The sequence below is a fragment of the Lampris incognitus genome, chromosome 2 (genome assembly GCF_029633865.1).
Source record: "Lampris incognitus isolate fLamInc1 chromosome 2, fLamInc1.hap2, whole genome shotgun sequence".
Lineage (NCBI taxonomy): Eukaryota > Metazoa > Chordata > Actinopteri > Lampriformes > Lampridae > Lampris > Lampris incognitus.
Genome location: NC_079212.1, coordinates 32,150,529 through 32,168,601, shown reverse-complemented (window position 1 = coordinate 32,168,601; position 18,073 = coordinate 32,150,529). Strand labels below are relative to the sequence as shown.

General features: G+C 43.1%; 1 protein-coding gene across 1 annotated transcript; it reads left to right on the top strand.

Moving 5' to 3' along the window:
- The first annotated feature begins 1,213 nt into the window (after positions 1 to 1,213).
- actr5 (actin related protein 5) lies at positions 1,214 to 13,239 on the top strand. The gene is made up of 9 exons (XM_056274942.1): positions 1,214 to 1,600; positions 1,892 to 2,130; positions 4,252 to 4,421; positions 7,891 to 8,108; positions 9,872 to 10,036; positions 10,542 to 10,631; positions 10,953 to 11,092; positions 11,488 to 11,620; positions 12,073 to 13,239. Exons 1-9 carry the CDS (start codon positions 1,214 to 1,216, stop codon positions 12,397 to 12,399), a joined length of 1,869 nt encoding a protein of 622 aa, XP_056130917.1. The 3' UTR covers positions 12,400 to 13,239.
- Positions 13,240 to 18,073: the final 4,834 nt, after the last annotated feature.

The window sequence follows — 18,073 nt, the reverse complement described above, 5'->3', positions numbered from 1 at the left end:
AAATCCCACTATTTTCTTCACATTAATAGTGCCGGCACGGTTAAAACATAATGGCTGTAATGTGTATCATAGAGAGTGAATGTTTTGGTTTTAGCCAATGAATTTCTATTTACAATTTGAATTGACTGAGCTGAAAATTAATTGAGCCTGACGGACACGAGGGAGAGTTTGGTGCTGGTTGGAAGAGGTGGTTGTCTGAGCCAGAGTTGTCCCATATCACCAGCTGAGGCTAGTCAGGCAGCTGACATAACACGATGCTAGACACACTGACACCAGGCCCTCGAAAATACATGCTTTTCAACTCAGCAATTACACGTCACTCTTTTTGGGGAGGGGGGGGTGACCTTATAATTGAAATAGAACAAGAGGACTCGGTGAATGTGACATATACTTTGAAACGATAGTTAAGTTGAAAAAAAATCACTCAATAAGGCACTGTCACTGTAAATGATCTATGCAAACAAATAACTTCTAAATTCCCTTTACTGTAGATGATGACGTAAAAGATACTGTAGATGATGAAGCAAAAGATATAGAAAGCAAAGATGACAGGGCTTTAGAAAAAAGATGAGGCTAATCACTAAAGTGATAAGGATGTAACCTTAAAAGGCTTTTTAGCACGCCCTCTTAATCCCCATCATGACCAACAAATGAATGTGTGAAACGACTGACGTTAATGCAGTCCGGCAGGGAGGCGAACAGACCCGCTGTGCCCCCTGGTGGTCAAACGGGGATCTTCATACGGTTTAAACTGCACCCGAGCTATTTCTCATTTAGCCAAAACTACCATTACGCACGAAGATGGGGATGAACAAATAACCTGCTCAGATTGTGTCTTAAAAACACGAATAAATGGAGTTGATTTTCATCTGATATATCAGACCAGTTACAGACATTTAGATCGTTTTATTTCGTAGAAGTCTGACGGGTTGTCATATGAATTGTCTTCGTGAGACGTGGAAGACATCTATGGAAATAGTAGACCACTGCGATATTTGAAGGAGTAGTTGAGATAATTTCTAATCATTTTAAACGATTTACCATTTCATATTTGTAGTATAATTAGCGCCAGAACTACAGTCAAAACGTTGCCCCTGTTGGTCCCCGATCCGTACCGGATGTACTGACAGTTCCCACTTCCTACTGCCGGAACTTAATGTGGATTATGTTACGCTTCCGGTGGGCTCTATTTTGTGGTGACACAGTCATTAAAATGACTTCCACGGCAGCGCCGGTATGTCAGATATTCACATTTCAAGACTGCAAAACATCTCCCGACCCTGTTTATGAGATTCCTACCCAGTATTTGAACTCTGCACCGGCTGCTTCGATTGTGATAGACAACGGCTCTTTTCAAACCCGGGCCGGCTGGGCGTGTGAGGGATATGAGCCTGCTGCACCCAAATTGATTTTCAAGTCAGTGGCGGCAAGAAGCAGAGGGGCAGCCCGAAGCGAAACCCAAATCGGCAATGACATCTCCAACCTGGAGCCCCTGCGGTGGCTGCTGAAGAGCCAGTTCGACCGAAACGTGGTGGTCAATTTCGAGATCCAGGAGCTCATATTTGATTATGTGTTCACCCACTTGGGCATCGCATCTGAGGTGAGCGTACGGAGAAACTGCACCCTAGCGTTAATCGGTGGTAACCCTAACCCGTGCATATGCACTAACATTTGGTAGAGCCACTCGATAGGTAGGGTGGAGTGAGCCTTGTGGGTTAAAAAGGAAAATATCCTGTTTCAGTGTCGACCAAATAAGGTTTTGTATTGTATGTTATTTGATTTCAGGACTGTTCGGAGTCTCGGTGTCTTCTAGTACTTATGTTTGTGTGTTAGTGCTACAATCGACCTCACCATCCAATGTCTTTCTTTACTTCTTTCATTACTTCTTCAGGGTTGTGTGGAACACCCCATGGTGCTGACAGAGGCTCCCTGCAACCCGTTGCACTGTAGGCAGATGATGTCCGAGCTGCTGTTTGAATGTTACAGAGTCCCTCATGTGTCCTATGGGGTAGACAGCCTGTACAGTTTCTATTATAATAATGCTCAGAGAAACCTCCAGCGACCACACACTGGCATTGTCCTGTCGTCGGGATACCACTGCTCTCAGATCCTGCCAGTTGTCAACGGCAGGTAAGGCACTCTCAGGCTCAAACATCTATATCTTCTAGGGCTGCACGATATTAGGAAAACATGCTATATGCGATACCGTTGTTGAATATTGCGATGACTATATGACTCGCGATAAATAAAAAAAATATTGAAGTATACATTTTTAATGTCTTTCTGCTTAGGTTTGCTGCTAACACAGACCCCAGACAATGAACAGTCTATGCACGCTGAATAAAAAAATGAAATGCATTATTTCCATTCCAGCAATATGGTTTTATTGGAAAAAGAAAAATGCACCTGGCTACAGCCGCTATATTAACAATGAGCAAATACCACCAACTTCGTTGCATGGCAATTCAGTTTCTTCATCACTTTAACACAAAATCTAGGCCTATTTAAATATAGCAGCTACTATGAGTTTATATTATAAATGATTACGTAACAATCTCGATTTAAAACTGAGGTCCTACCAGTTTTGCAGAGTCAGTAACTAATGTTAGAATTTTATTTTTTTTACATTATATTTTGTTGTTACTGAGGCGGAATCGGCCAAGTGACACTACCGCCTTTTTTCCAGAAGGGGGCACCAAAGTCAACACAAACTCCTAGTAGTACGCAGAGCGTGAATGCATGGCACGTGCATATACCATTTATCGCAGTTCAAGCAGTCTTTTGCGGTACGTATATCGCGCATGTTGATATCGCGATGAAGGTACATTTTCGATATATTGTGCAGCCCTAGTATCTTCTATCTGATGGTTGTCTTTCTCTCATGCAGTCTTCGCCTGTCTTGTCTGTGTGTCCGGCCACCTGTCTGTCTGTATCTGCCCATCTGGATTCTGCCTGTGTCTCCCTTACTAACTCTTTGTCTATAGCAGTCAGCTGTACCCCGTCCCCCCAAAACACACACAAAGACAAAAACAAATTTAGCTCTTTCCATAGAAGTTATCTCTTTTAAAAAGGGCATATACAATAAAGTTGCAAAGCTTTGATGAGTTATGGAAGACACTCAATATTATAAAAAGTTAGGAAAAGGTTTTTTTTCCCCATTCATACGGCCTCCCTATCTTCAGTTTATTGAGATCCAAGTTTTCTTCTCTTTGTTGTGCTATGTTATGTAAAATGTCATAAAAATGCCAAGGCCACAGTTGTTAATTTACCATCACAATTGGCTGTTTACTATTGCCTTAAATATGATTAAATGGCTTGTTTACTAATTGCATGATGTTGCTCGAGTAAATGTAACCTCTTGTTACACAACCTCAAATTGACTAAAACTAATAATTATAATAAAAAGAATAAATTTTATTTGTGGGTGCCCTTCAGGGCACTCAAGGACACCTTACAGAACACAGTTAAAAAAAAACAAACAAGCTGCACTGTATCAGACAGCATAAAATCAAAACTAAGCAGGGTAGACAATAAAAAGTTAATACAACAGGTAAGTATAAAATCATCATCTGCACAAAACTCAATGAAGCATGGATCAGACTGAATATGCAAGTTTGAAAAGGTACATTTTGAGATGGGATTTGAAAGTTGAAAGAGAGTCAATGTTGCGAATGTCTTGTGGGAGACAGTTCCAGAAGCGGGCGGCAGAATGACTGAAGGCTCTAGACCCCATGGTAGTCAAGTGGACCAATGGTGTAGTGAGTTGGAGAACAGAAGAGGATCTGAGAGTGTGGGAGGGTGTGTGGATATGGAGGAGTTTGGAAAGATATGAAGGGGCTAGGTTATTAAGGGCCTTAGAGGTGAGGAGCAGGATCTTGAAGTCAATACGGTATTTAACAGGGAGCCAATGGAGCTGCTGAAGAACAGGAGTGATGTGATCTATGGAAGGAGCTTTGGTAATGATACAGGCAGCTGAATTCTGGACCAATTGAAGTGTATGAAGACACTTGAGGGGAAGACCAAAGAGGATAGAATTGCAGTAGTCAATGTAATGTTGAATGTTTTCTGAAGTATTCAATTTGTGATGTCTGATGTTTATCTATTCAAAATTTACAAAAATAATGTAACTGAAATTTGATAAGTAGCCATCAAAATGTTTTATAATTCTCAAATGAAAAGCAGTAAGAACTCTGTTCAATATTGTGTTGTGTGTGTGTGTGTGTGTGTGTGTGTGTGTGTGTGTGTGTGTAGGTTGGACGCAGTGAACTGCAAGCGTGTGAACGTGGGTGGCAGTCAGGCAGCTACCTACCTGCAGCGTCTCCTTCAGCTGAAATACCCAGGTTATCTTGCTGCCATCACACTCAGCCGCATGGAGGAGCTGCTACATGAACACAGCTACACTGCTACTGATTACCATGAAGGTACAACATTCACACACACACACACACACACATACACATACATACATACATAACTTTTTTTTCATTTGTTTATTACTAACTTGTCCTCCCTTGCCATACTTATTATGCTACCACTGTTATTTCAAACTCAAGCAAAAGACTAAGCATTGAGCGTGACTATTACTGCCTGCCTCTGTCTCATACACTGGCCAATACACCTTAACTTCATACCAGTCAGCCTCAAACTAACATCTTATACATGCAGCACATACATATACAGGATACATAAATACTTAGGTACTTATGCCAGCTAGTTCTTAACATGGTCAAGGTATGAGGAGAGGTTTAGGTCTTTGTATGTTTAAGACAGCGTGCTGATGGCTGAGTAGGTTGAGCTTTAAGACGTAAACTGGAAGCTCTGCTCTGCTTGCATCTTTCTTTCCTCTGAAGCTTCATGTCAGCTTTTTAATTTTCCGATTCCGGTGTGGGAAGATGGCGGCGTGAATTCACATTTGCAGCGGCCTCATCCAGTACTGTCCATGCAGTGTCTTTGTCCATGTCTGCAACTCTGCATCTAAGTTTTGTCTTCATTTGATGGCTGGGAGAGCTGGCACTGGATCAGCTGGGAGAACTTGGTCTGCTGTGTCCTGTGGGCCCAGGGACCATGGCCTTGCTCGGAGCTGCGCCCGAGGAGGTAACACCAAGGGTGGTCTGACAGGACGAAGAAGCAGGGCAGGCTAAGCTAACTGCTAGCCCATGCAGACCGGCAGTTCCGATAACACCGAAGGTGGTCTGGTGATGGCCTCACCTGGCATTGACTGTGGTGTTTTTGATGTCATGTGGAGTGTGGGGAGGTGTGTCGAGGGTGTCTGGCTGGGAGAGCTGGCGCTGGATTGGCTAGAGAGCTTGGTCTGCTGCATCTGGTGGGCCCAAAGACCACAGCCCCTGCCTGGAGCTGCGCTCAAAGAGGAAACACTGAGAGTCTGACAGGATGCGGAAGCGGGGCAGGCTAAGCTAACTGCTAGCCCATGCAGACCGGCAGTTCCGACAGTCATCCTGGCTGGCGCTCGTTCCCTTGGGCTGTGATTTTTTTTTAATGTTTAGTTTGGATATATGTGTTAGTTTGGATATGTGTGTTCTTGTAGTTTTTGGATGTGTTTTTGTCTTTGTGTTGCACTGCTGTGGGCTGGGGGAAATGGCATTTTGTTTTATTTCATGTACACAAGTACATGAAGTGAAATGACAAAGTGTTCATGATTCCCGAGGTTCTCAGCCTTTAGGTTCTGCATCCTTTGTGGTAGAATGCCTGACATTTTTGTCGGCAGCCATGAGCTCAAGAGGGTTTGATGCTGGTGTCAGCAAAGGGGAGCTATTGTTTGATTCAGTTCTTGCAGCACTTTCATGGCCCACTCCTAGCCTGCTTGCCCATTTGTATCTCATGTGGGAATATCTCCACAACCATACATGCAGATACATTCATTGACATGCATAAAAAATTGTGTCATGAAAACGTTCAGTAAATCTTCAAGTTAGATTTGTGCTCAGCTCAAGAAAACACACACACACACACACACACACACACACACACACACACACACACACACACACACACACACATATACAGTGCATCCGGAAAGTATTCACACCCCTTCACTTTCCCCACATTTTGTTATGTTACAGCCTTATTCCAAAATGGATTAAATTCCTTTTTTTTTCTCATCAATCTACACACAATGCGCCATAATGACAAAGTGAAAAAGGTTTTGTAGAAATTTTTGCAAATTTATTAAAAATAAAAAACTGAAATATTGCATGTACATAAGTATTCACACCCTTTGCTATGACTCTCAAAATTGAGCTCAGGTTCATCCTGTTTCCACTGATCATCCTGGAGATGTTTCTACATCTTGATTGGAGTCCACCTGCAGTAAATTCAATTGATTGGACATGATTTGGAAAGGCACACACCTGTCTATATAAGGTCCCACTGTTGACAGTGCATGTCAGAGCAGAAACCAAGCCATGAAGTCAAAGGAATTGTCTGTGGACCTCCGAGACAGGATTGTATCGAGGCACAGATCTGGGGAAGGGTACAAAAAATTTCTACAGCTTTGAAGGTCCCGAAGAGCACAGCGGTCTCCATCATTCGTAAATGGAAGAAGTTTGGATCCACCAGGACTCTTCCTAGAGCTGGCCGCCCAGCCAAACTGAGCAATTGGGGGAGAAGGGCTTTGGTCAGGGAGGTGACCAAGAACCCGATGGTCACTCTGACAGAGCTCCAGCGTTCCTCTGTGGAGATGGGAGACCCTTCCAGAAGGACAACCATCTCTGCAGCACTCCACCAATCAGGCCTTTATGGTAGAGTGGCCAGACGGAAGCCTCTGCTCAGTAAAAGGCACATGACAGCCCGCTTGGAGTTTGCCAGAAGGCACCTAAAGGACTCTCAGACCATGAGAAACAAGATTCTCTGGTCTGATGAAACCAAGATTGAACTCTTTGGCCTGAATGCCAAACGTCACGTCTGGAGGAAACCAGGCACCTCTCATCACCTTGCTAATACCATCCCTACAGTGAAGCATGGTGGTGGCAGCATCATGCTGTGGGGATGTTTTTCAGCGGCAGGAACTGGGAGACTAGTCAGGATCGAGGGAAAGATGAATGGAGCAAAGTATAGAGAGATCCTTGATGTAAACCTGCCCTAGAGCGCTCAGGACCTCAGACTGGGGCGAAGGTTTACCTTTCAACTTGACAACGACCCTAAGCACACAGCCAAGACAACGAAGGAGTGGCTTCGAGACAAGTCTGTGAATGTCCTTGAGTGGCCCAGACTTGAACCCCATTGAACATCTCTGGAAAGACCTGAAAATAGCTGTGCAGCGACGCTCCCCATCTAACCTTACAGAGCTCGAGAGGATCTGCAGAGAAGAATGGGAGAAATACCCCAAATATAGGTGTGCCAAGCTTGTAGCTTCATACCCAAGAAGACTTGAGGCTGTAATCGCTGCCAAGGGTGCCTCAACCAAGTACTGAGTAAAGGGTGTGAATACTTGTGTACATGCAATATTTCAGTTTTTTATTTTTAATAAATTTGCAAAAAATTCTACAAAACCTTTTTCACTTTGTCATTATGGGGTATTGTATGTAGATCGATGAGAAAAAAAAAGGAATTTAATCCATTTTGGAATAAGGCTGTAACATAAAAAAATGTGGGGAAAGTGAAGGGGTGTGAATACTTTCCGGATGCACTGTACATATTGAGGATATGATAAAGGTGTACACACGCATTTCTTTCCTTTACTTCCCTCTATTCTTCCTACCCCCATTATTTTTTCTCTTCTATCCTGAGTATCTCTTTTTCCTTTCCATCTTTCTTCGCTCTCTCGAAGTTCTTCTTTCTTTCATTCCCTCCTTCTCTCATTTTCTTCCTTCCTTCCCTCCTATTTCCATCCCGTATTTCCTACTGCCTCACCAAGCACAATATTTCTCGTAGAGCTGGAGAAGTGGCGCAGCCCAGAGTTCTACGAGCGGGAGGTCCACCGCATTCAGCTTCCCTTCTCTGCCAAGGTGCTCGGAGGCAGTGTGAACACGGAGGAGAGGCAAGAGAGGCGAGCGCAGCAGCTTCGACGGCTCCAGGAGATCAACGCCCGCCGCCGGGAGGAGAAGCTCCAGCAGGATCAGGAGAGGCTGGATAAACTGCTGGCAGTACAGGCAAGAGAGTTAATTTGTGGCTCAAGGGCACTTTTCTCTTGTGGAGAAGGGTAATGCAATGTAGTCCACAGTGGATTAGATGAGCCGATTGATAGTGTTGAGCATACATTGAAAAGGTTTGTGCCACTGTTTATGTGTAACTGTAGTTTGTGTGAGTCTGTCTGTCTATTTCTGTCTGTCTTTTCCTGCCCGTGTGTCTGCCTGTCTATGTGCGTGTCTCTCTGTCTGCATCTTACTTCAAATCTCTTCTCACTGAGTGATATCAAGACAATGTGGCTATGTGGTGTTATTTGATGAGTCACATGAATTGGAACAGAAACATATGGACTTGCATGTTCGAATTTGTGATGGTGGTGAGGTGCATACACGGTATGTTGGCTCTGAGTTTTTTGCTCATGCCACTGCACGCAATGTTAACAAAATGACTTCAGTTCTGCAGTCTGCTGATGAATTTGAAGAGAAGGCAGAGGTGACAGGGGATGTGACATTTATCATTAAGTCAAATAGCCTGTGGCACACAGCAAAAAACAAGAGAGCAACCCTGTCAGATTTAGACAAGGACATTGACGAGAAATTAAAAAAAATGAAGTAGACCTGGGTGTTGAGTTCAAACTTAAAACACAAACCATGATGGTTGAATGTTAGTTGTTTGCTTGAATGTAGCATCATACTGCTTTGTTTTCTTGTGGCTGTCAAGTGAAGGGCATGTCTGTAATTGTTTAAGAATACATTGTGGAGCTCAACATTTTCTCTTTTGTAAATTTGTGCATGCAGTGTGCACAGCCTTGTTGTGCCAAACAGTTCATGATAACTTCAAAGGAAAGCCATGCTAGTGTAGCAAATTCAGGGGCAGCCGGGAATCGAACCTGGGTTCCCTGCACCATGGGTGACTGCGCTAACCAGTCAACTAAAGGGTCCGACCCATTAGCCAAGGGCTAGTGAGTCTAGTGATCCATGGTCGTTACACTACCCTGCTCTTTCGGGAAGCGCGTCCCCACGCTTCAGCATACCAGCTCCCTCACGCCTCTGGGTGCATGCACTTCCGATGGCCTCTCGGTCTCACCGTCCCACTTCTGACACCAATTTAGCGAATTCAGGGGCAGCCGAGAATCTGTCGCAGCCGGGAATCGAACCCGGCTAAACCGGACCATGGGCGACTGCGCTAACCAGTGTCCGACCCGTTAATCAAGGGCTAGTGAGTCTACTCATCCGTGGTCATTACACTAGTACAGTAAATTACTGAAATACGATATTGCATGTTTGCGCAGTTATATCGCACCTTTTGGGACAAGAGGTATTTTTATTAAAGCCCTTTTTTGAGTTGGTCATTCAATTTTAATTGTGTATTAGCATGTCAGTTCAGTTTTCCCCGACGCTTGAAAGCCAGTGCCAGACTAAGTGCCTGTAATGCTATTTCTGTAATAAAGGGCAATGTAATGACACTGCCTATGGTTTGGAGTGTTTGAAGTGAATATGAAAATAACCAACAATTAGAGAATGAAAAAGGTTGCTGTTTAATGTTCATACAATAATAAACCAAAGTACACTTCTGTATATGTACTTAAAGGTTGTGAATGGTCATGGAAATTGTATTATGGGTCCTTGAAAATATATGGAAAAGTTTTGAAATTTTGTCTGTGGAAATGTGTGGGAACCCTGTAAAAGTGAAGAGAAAAGTAGCAAGCAGCAACCAACATGACTGTGTGTATGTTTAACTGCATGTTTCTCTTTGTGTTTGTCTTTCTTTCTGTGTCTATGTGCAGGAGCTGCTCGAGGACGGAATGGTGGACCAGTTTCATAAGAGTCTGGTGGAGCTGAACATGGACTGTGCTGAGGAGCTTCAGTCTTACATCAATAAACTCCACCTGGCAGTGGAGCAGGGCAGACAGAAACTACTGCACAGCGACGGAGTGGAGGGAAAGACCGAGGTGCTCATTGTTAAACCAAACCATTGCAAAATACCTGAAGGGCTGTTTGATTCATATTATCTTTCAGTTGTGTTCGCTCTCTAAGCTCTTAACATGTCTGATGACATAAATCCACCATGCCCAAAACAATTCGGGGAAAAATCTGAAATAGCGGCATTTTCATTGTCATAGGTTTGGATAGCAACAATGGAGCATTGGTTATACTATCCAGTTCCCATTTTTTGGTTGTTTTTTTGTGTTTTATTTATTTATTTATTTTATTGTATTTTTGTTTTATACATTCTCTTATCTTGATCTTATTTACAACTTTTCTGTTTTTTCTAAAGAGAATGTTGTTTGTCTTTGGTCTGCACTTAAATCTGCACTAAGATCTCATGCTTCTGCTTTACTAGCCAGGTGACCCTTGGAAAAAGAAACTCCTAATTTCATTATAATTAACCAGGTTTAATAAAGGTTGAACTAAAATGTACAAAAAAGTAACCTTCTTTTCCTAATGGTGTACCAGATGTCTGAGCTGGAACAGCCGATGGACGAGGGAGACAGGGTGGCGCTGATGGAAGCTGACTTCCCTGAAGAAAACAACATGGCCGACAAAGTTAGCATTGTGATTGAATTAAATATATTTTACACTGTTTATGGAAATTTATATTGTTTAAGCCAATTCAGTTTGCCCATACAAGAAATTTGGCTGGATGTCTTGCTCAAGGGCACTTTAGTCAGGCAGACTCTTGCCATCATCTCACCTTGAACAAGTGAGCTCTTCGCACATACAATTTATAATGTATCCAAAAAGCTGAAATAAGAGGCTAGTCTTGGAAGAGTGTATTTTTTTTGCTGCACATACTTCGTTAATAATGCACATAGTAGTCAGACATGCATTCCACTCAGCATAGAATAACTCTGTGTCTGATTCCAGCCAGTATTCAACATGGCAGATTACCACCAGCTATTTGTGGGGACAGAGCGTTTGAGATGTCCAGAGATCCTCTTCCAGCCTTCCCTGACTGGAGAGGACCAGATGGGACTAATGGAGACACTGCAGTATGTTCTAGCAAGGTAATGTTCAATTACATTTGAACAGGCAAGGTCATGTTCAGTTACAGTGGCATGGAAAAGTAATATTTAGTTATACTGCAGCAGACAAAAAAAAGCAAATGCATTGGTATTTATGTATACATTCAAACAAAGAGATACACAGACAAATGCAGGCATACATTCTCAGAACACATGCACATGGATGAAATTAGATCTACACACAGACATGCTTGTGTGCTGTGAATGCAAACATTGTAAGATTCTTGCACATGAAAACAAACATGCACACAGTTTCATTCCCACTATTGTGCTCAAACCACTCAAATACAGTAATTTGCTCTTGACTATTGACTTCTTTCTCTGTGGTACGTAAAGATGTAGAAGGTCATCATTTTCCCCCATTATACTATGTGCAGGTACACTCCAGAACAGCAGGAGGCACTGGTGAGCAATGTGTTCCTAACAGGGGGGAACATGCAGTACCCAGGGATGAAGGAGAGGGTTGAGAGAGAGTTGCTGGCTATGAGGCCCTTCCAGTCACACTTCAAGGTACAAGTATTTAGATGGTCATGGGTATGTAATTTAATAAGCCCCAACAATGTCATACTCTTCTGACCAAAATGCTTTTACATGACATTTTAAATGGTAGATGTTTTAGCTAATATCTAGAAAACTTAGCGTAGTGCAAAAATTTCCAGAGCAAAATGATTTTTACAGTGTTGTATTGACTATGTTAATGACATGCTGTCTAACAGTTTGTTGGTAAAAATAGCTTAATAAATCACTTCTGTCTGGCTAATCTCATTAACACCAGACTAAGTAACCCAAGTTGCCCGAGTAAGATTAAAGCATCAGATAGACATTGCCGTTTAATCGATTATTTTTCCAGTACTCCAAAGAAACAGCCCAACTAGATTTCAGTCAGGTGGAGTAGATAATCCAGTTAAAACCTACATGGAACTAGTAAAGCCAACTTCTCTGACTTTTCAATTTCTTTCCAGGTGACCATGGCGTCTCGGCCAGCGCTGGATGCCTGGTACGGGGCCAGGGACTGGGCCCTGGAGCACCTCCCTGGAGGAGGAGGAGGAGGGGTGGAGGGATGGATCAGCAGACAGGACTACGAGGAGAAAGGAGGGGAGTACCTCAGTGAGCACTGCGCCTCCAACCTCTTCATTCCCATGATGATAGCCAGACCTGCCCCTGCTCGGCCTGTGGAACCAGCCGTTTCCATGGCGACAGGGCCATCTCCTACTGTTGCTGGTACTTCATTAGTTCAGTTGGCCTCTTCATCTTCTGTTGTAGCTGATGTCTCGATGGTTACGTCCTAAGTGGGGGCCTCACAGACTTGGTTTACTCGGTATATAATCATACCATCCTAAAAATCAATATTCAAGAGTGTTTTGGTTCACACAGGAATGTTTTTCCTCGTCATCCTAATGCGTAGGTGACTATTCTTGTCACAATGGGGGTTTTTTTGTGCTCTCTCTGTGACTTGTGTATCATGGTGTCCATGCAGGGAGTGATATGAAACTGTTCTGATGTCTAACATCTAAGATAGACAGCTAACTCTACTGAAATGACCAAACCTGCAGAGACCACTCATATTGAATGGTCATTATTTAACTGGTTATGAACAGCACAAAGGGTTTATGAAATATCTCGTACATTATCATGTAAATGGTATTTTTTTTATATCTATATACACTTGTTTTTTAGATTTGAACACAACGCAGCCTAGAATGAGTTCTGTTGAAAGAATAACAGACAAACCGTTCTCAGCTGTGATGTGAAATATTGAAATAAAAGAGTGTTTGGATGAAGTTTGTATCACTGCTGTCAAGCTGCAGTGAAACATACAAAACATATTCTGTTGCAGCACATATTGTATAAACCTTTTTCTGCCCAACCCAAAACTACTTTGAATATCCTTTATGATTTCAGATCCTCAAAACTGGCTGTTAAATGTACTGAAAATGACTTGGCAGCAGTAACCAAACTTCATATTATTATGAGCGATATGGATGAATTTTTTTTTTAAGGTAGCTAGGTTGTTTTCCTTGTTAATATCAATCACTCATATCCCCACCTTTCTTTTTCCAGCAAATGCCAGAAAATATAATATAAAAAGATCATCAATGACTGTTTTGTTAATCTGAAGAAAAGGAATAAATGTGTGTACTTATACATTGTAGTACAGTCTTATGCCACTTGATGGTGGAGGTCTACAATGTAGAATCAGAAGCTCCTTCAGCTTGTTATACAGTCTCACCTGTCACTCAGTCTGAGACCGACAGATTTCCCGTTAAATGTACCACATTTAACAGGGAATCTGTTAAATGTGGATTGGTGGGTTTCCAACTTTTTTCAGGAGTTGAACATTTTCACCAGAAATTTCCACGCAAGTTGCAAATGATTTTCTGCAAAGCCAAGTCAAACCAATAGCCCTGTGTTTTAGGCTACAAAAAGACACAATCTTGCATTCAGGGGAAGGCAAATCAATGTCTTACTCTTTATTTTTATATGGTAAATGTACTGCATTTATATAGTGCTTTCCAAAGCACTTGACAATGTATGCCACACATTCATACACTGATGGTGGAGGCTGACATACAAGGCACCAACCTGCTCATCAGGAGCAGTTAGGGGTTCAGCATCTTGCTCAAGTACACGTCGACACACTCTGGAGGAGCCAGGGGTCGAATAAGTGACCTTCCCATTATTAGATGGCTCACTGTACCTCCTGAGCCATGCTGCCCTTGTTTCATTCTGTTCTGTTTTTTCTAAACTATACAGAATGGACGGTTAAAGCACTTGAGCTTGCTTACTTTTGACTTTATTAACATAACAGTCTTCACATTAAACTCAGCTCGAGCCAGCATTACTTGTGGTCTGTGTCACACTCTAATTGTTCCCTGGAACAACGCAAACTCGGAACAACAATACTATTGCTACAGCCATGACTTACTTATAGAAGAATTACCTGAGGATGTGGTGGCCAATCTCCAATTAATCCATCTGCAGTTGGGTCCCAACGTGGTCTTTGAAAAACACTGCTCTGTTTGTCATTAGTCCACCACGTTATTAACCCAGAAGGGCTCTGAGGTCTAATAGTATTACATGGCAGTGGGGTTTACACCGGCCTGTTTCCTACAGTGGGGCCAAGTGGGCCTTGTCTGAGCGAGTCCAGGCCCCAGGAGTGTTTCTGTGACTAGTGGGCAAATTTGTTCAAGTATGTTTTGTAAGGACCAAGACTAGGCATTTAATATGCAAAGGCTTAAAAGCCTCTTCTGCCCTGGCAAAGCTGCCCTCATATCAGAACAAAGAGAGCGACATAATGAACAATCCAATTCAGTCAGCACCAGGTGGGACTCAGATGGAGCAAGGGAAACGAAGCATGGCGACATGAAAAAAGGGGGGTCGTTAAATGACTTAGTGCTGACACCTGTCACCACCACATCAGCCCTTCTTTCTTAAATAATCAGGGGCACTACTGATTTATATTACACTGTTCTAGTGTAGCAAGGAAACAGGATCAGAAGGGGTCACGCTGATTTAGCTTCTTTTTTTTTAAAGTAGTATGATAATACGCAAACTCGTAGTTTACATGGGCATAGCTCAGATCGGTATTGTGAGCAGGTGTTGGAGGAGGGAGTTTTGGGAATATCCAGAATGTCAACCTCGAACCTTTTTGGGGTGGTGTGGAATAAAATATTGTTGATGATGGGGGCCTGTCATTAACAATATTTTATCGATGTTGCATGGTTTGTAGACAGTGGCACTGATGGAAAGACAGGAGGCAGAGCTGGAGGTGGCAGAGTTGAAGATGCTAAGATTGTCATTGGGAGTGATGAAGATGGACATGTTTAGGAATGAGTATATGAGAGGGACAGCTCAGGTTGGACAGTTTGGAGACAAAGCAAGAGAGGCAAGATTGAGCTGGTTTGGACATGTGTGGAGGAGAGATGCTGGGTATATTGGGAGAAGGATGCTGAATACGGAGCTGTCAGGAAAGCGGGAAAGAGGAAGGCCAAAGAGGAGGTTTATGGATATGGTGAGAGAGGACATGCAGGTGGCTGGTGTGACAGAGAAAAATGCAGAGGGCAGGAAGAGATCGAAACACATGAGCCACTGTGGTGACTCCTAACGGGAGCAGCCAAAAGTAGTAGTAATGATAGGGGCCTGTGGGATAACCCCAGTTATATACCTAATTTTGTTAAGTCTCTGCTGTATTGGTCCTGTATGTAATGTAGTGGATACGTAATTGTAGTGTTGGCCCACATCCAACTAGGTAGACTTAACTGTGAGCTGTGGGTCTTGTAGGTCAACGGGAGCACCAGATAAGCAGCTAGCCACACCGTCTGCTCTACTGGGTATTTTGTTAGGTAATCAGGAGAAATACATGCTGTGAACAGGCTTGTTGTAGGGGCCAGGGTTGGGGCTATAGCAGATGTGCAGCAGGAGTTATTATTGTCCCGGATGGTGTTATTTTGTTCTTACTGTGTAAAACAAGTGTCGGAAATGTTTATGGCCTATCACAGATTCTGAATGGATGCAATGAAACCGTTCATTCTTTCTTTTTCCGCTCTCTGGAGACGACTGGAAAAGTATCAGATCTCAGTGAGGGTAATAAATGGCGTGTCCCACTTGCCAAATAGTCTGGCTGCTGTTGTATAAGGAGAACCCCCCCCCCCCCAGAGTGGTGTCCATGTATTTCTGATATGATACAATGGTTTTGAGAAGTATTTTATCTGCCCTCAGGTTACGAAACCTACCTCGCACATAAAGGAAGCTGAAGCTTTCGTGACGCTGAAGCTACACCGCCTCCGAAGTGCTGCCATGCATGTAGTGCTGGCTGCTGTCCAACTAGGTGGACTCGGCTTTTCATTACAGGCTCACAGAACCACGGGAACAGCATCAACACTAAGCCGAGTCGGTCTAAATTGGTCTTATATTCCTGGATGGCCAGTAAGTATTTTCTTCTTGCAATAAAAAGAAAGAAAAGAAAAAAACAACAAGAACTTGACAAAAGTTCAACATTTGAATGTTGGTTATTTTTTTCCCCCATGACTCATCAAATCAACTTTTCCTCCTCTTAAACACAACATTACTTATTTATCACCCCCCCCCCTCCATGTAAATGACAGTGCAAATCAATAGCGATGCCTTTGGGGTTCCAGCCAAAGCAGCTGTGAGTGGCAGGTTTTACGAGTGTCTCTGTTATTGTTACCACTAATCCAAACAGCAGCCTTCCCAAAGATGATGCTGTTGAACTGTGACAATTGAGCAGCAGCCCTCCACAAAGTAATTTGGAAGTCGGACCGTGGCCAACATGACCCTCCCTGCCCTCGGTGGGTTTCTCTCCCCCCCTTTCAATGTTTTGTTAATCTTTGAAAAGCGGATTTGAGCCTCTGGAAAGCACTGCAGAATTTTTACCTAATTGCACTGATGTCGGACCAATTAGTCTGGCAAAATCAAACAATGCGTGGCTCTTGAGTAGGGAACGCACACACACACACACACACACACACACACACACACACACACACACACACACACACACACACACTATTACTGTTTGTAGACGCCCGGTATATGAGGCTTATGAAGGCTGCACAATGAATGACTGTGCTAACAGGAAAACAAACCCCTCACAACTCCAACTTTGACCAACTTTATGTTTTTGTTCACATCCCTCTATAGGTCAAACAGGTCTCATGACCCCAAGGTCCCATGAAAACTCATCCAAGACTGGTACAAAAACTTGAACATCACCTAGATGTTATTATTGAGGAGACAAGGTTTTCATGGGACCCCGGGCAGAAAGTGCTGTGCGATCGTCACAGGCCCTAATGGAAGCGGCTTGTTGTGTGGGGATGGCGCTCTTCGTAGGTGATAAAATCTCTACTGGTTTGAAAGTGAAGAACACACACTGAGAATGGGGTTGCGGTTGTTTTGATTTCGAATCGAGGCAGGGCATTGTAAATCGGAAGTAGCTCCATCAAATACAATTGGGTTTTATTTAGCTGTTAACCAAACAGAAAATCACTGACACAGTATGCCCGTGTGCTAAGACAAGTGTGTACTCTCAAGTGCATTTCTCTATGCTTGCAGGTTTTTCACTGCCTTATGATTATCTAACTTTATGAAACTGACAAAATAATTAAGGACTAGTCTTCGTACTACGCAGAGGCAAACTAAGCAATGGTTTTGAAGGCTGCAGGTGCTCTTTAGAGCACTAGAAACTCATGCCCTCCCCCATGCACACACACACACACACACCCTGAATTGTCTTGAATGTCAACACTGTGCTCTGTGTTCCCCTTCCAAATGTGGGTAACTTTGTTACAATCACTTCCATAAAAATTCAAGTCAGGTTTATTTGTTTCGTCCTAAATCACAACTACAGTCTCCGAGGGCTCTCCACATGCCCTAAGTGAAAACAGCTCCAAACAGCAAACATCAATGAAGAACGTCCTTAATCCCTAGACACTTGATTGGAATGGGGAAACCCCTGCACTAAAAGAGGGCGTTCCTCCCATTTCACAAAGAGAAGAAATGAGTGTGTGTGTGTTTGTGTGTGTGTGTGTGGGGGGGCTCTTTTCTGGGATGGACAGGTGTACACAATGTGCAGAGTGGGAAGGGAGAAAATAAGGTAACAAATTTAGAAGTAAAATGAAATGAAAGCGTGTGTGATACGGTAAATAAAAATCATAAAGTGGATGCTGGACAGTGAGAGAGAGAGAGAGAGAGTGAGTGTACTGAAAATGATGTGTAACTGGAGATGGGTAAATGGTGAGGAAGGGGTCATAAACAAATCAGCATAAATAAAATGCACAGATGGCAATAGCCTATTAAGAAACTCACAACAACAACAAAAAATCAATAATGAGTCAAGGTGACAAGCCTGTTTCACCGTCTCTGAATGACATAAAGTGTGCCTTGGTTTTGGCTTCACCTCACACAGGTCAAACTGGGACACGCTGGGGTGTGTGGTCCGTCGTC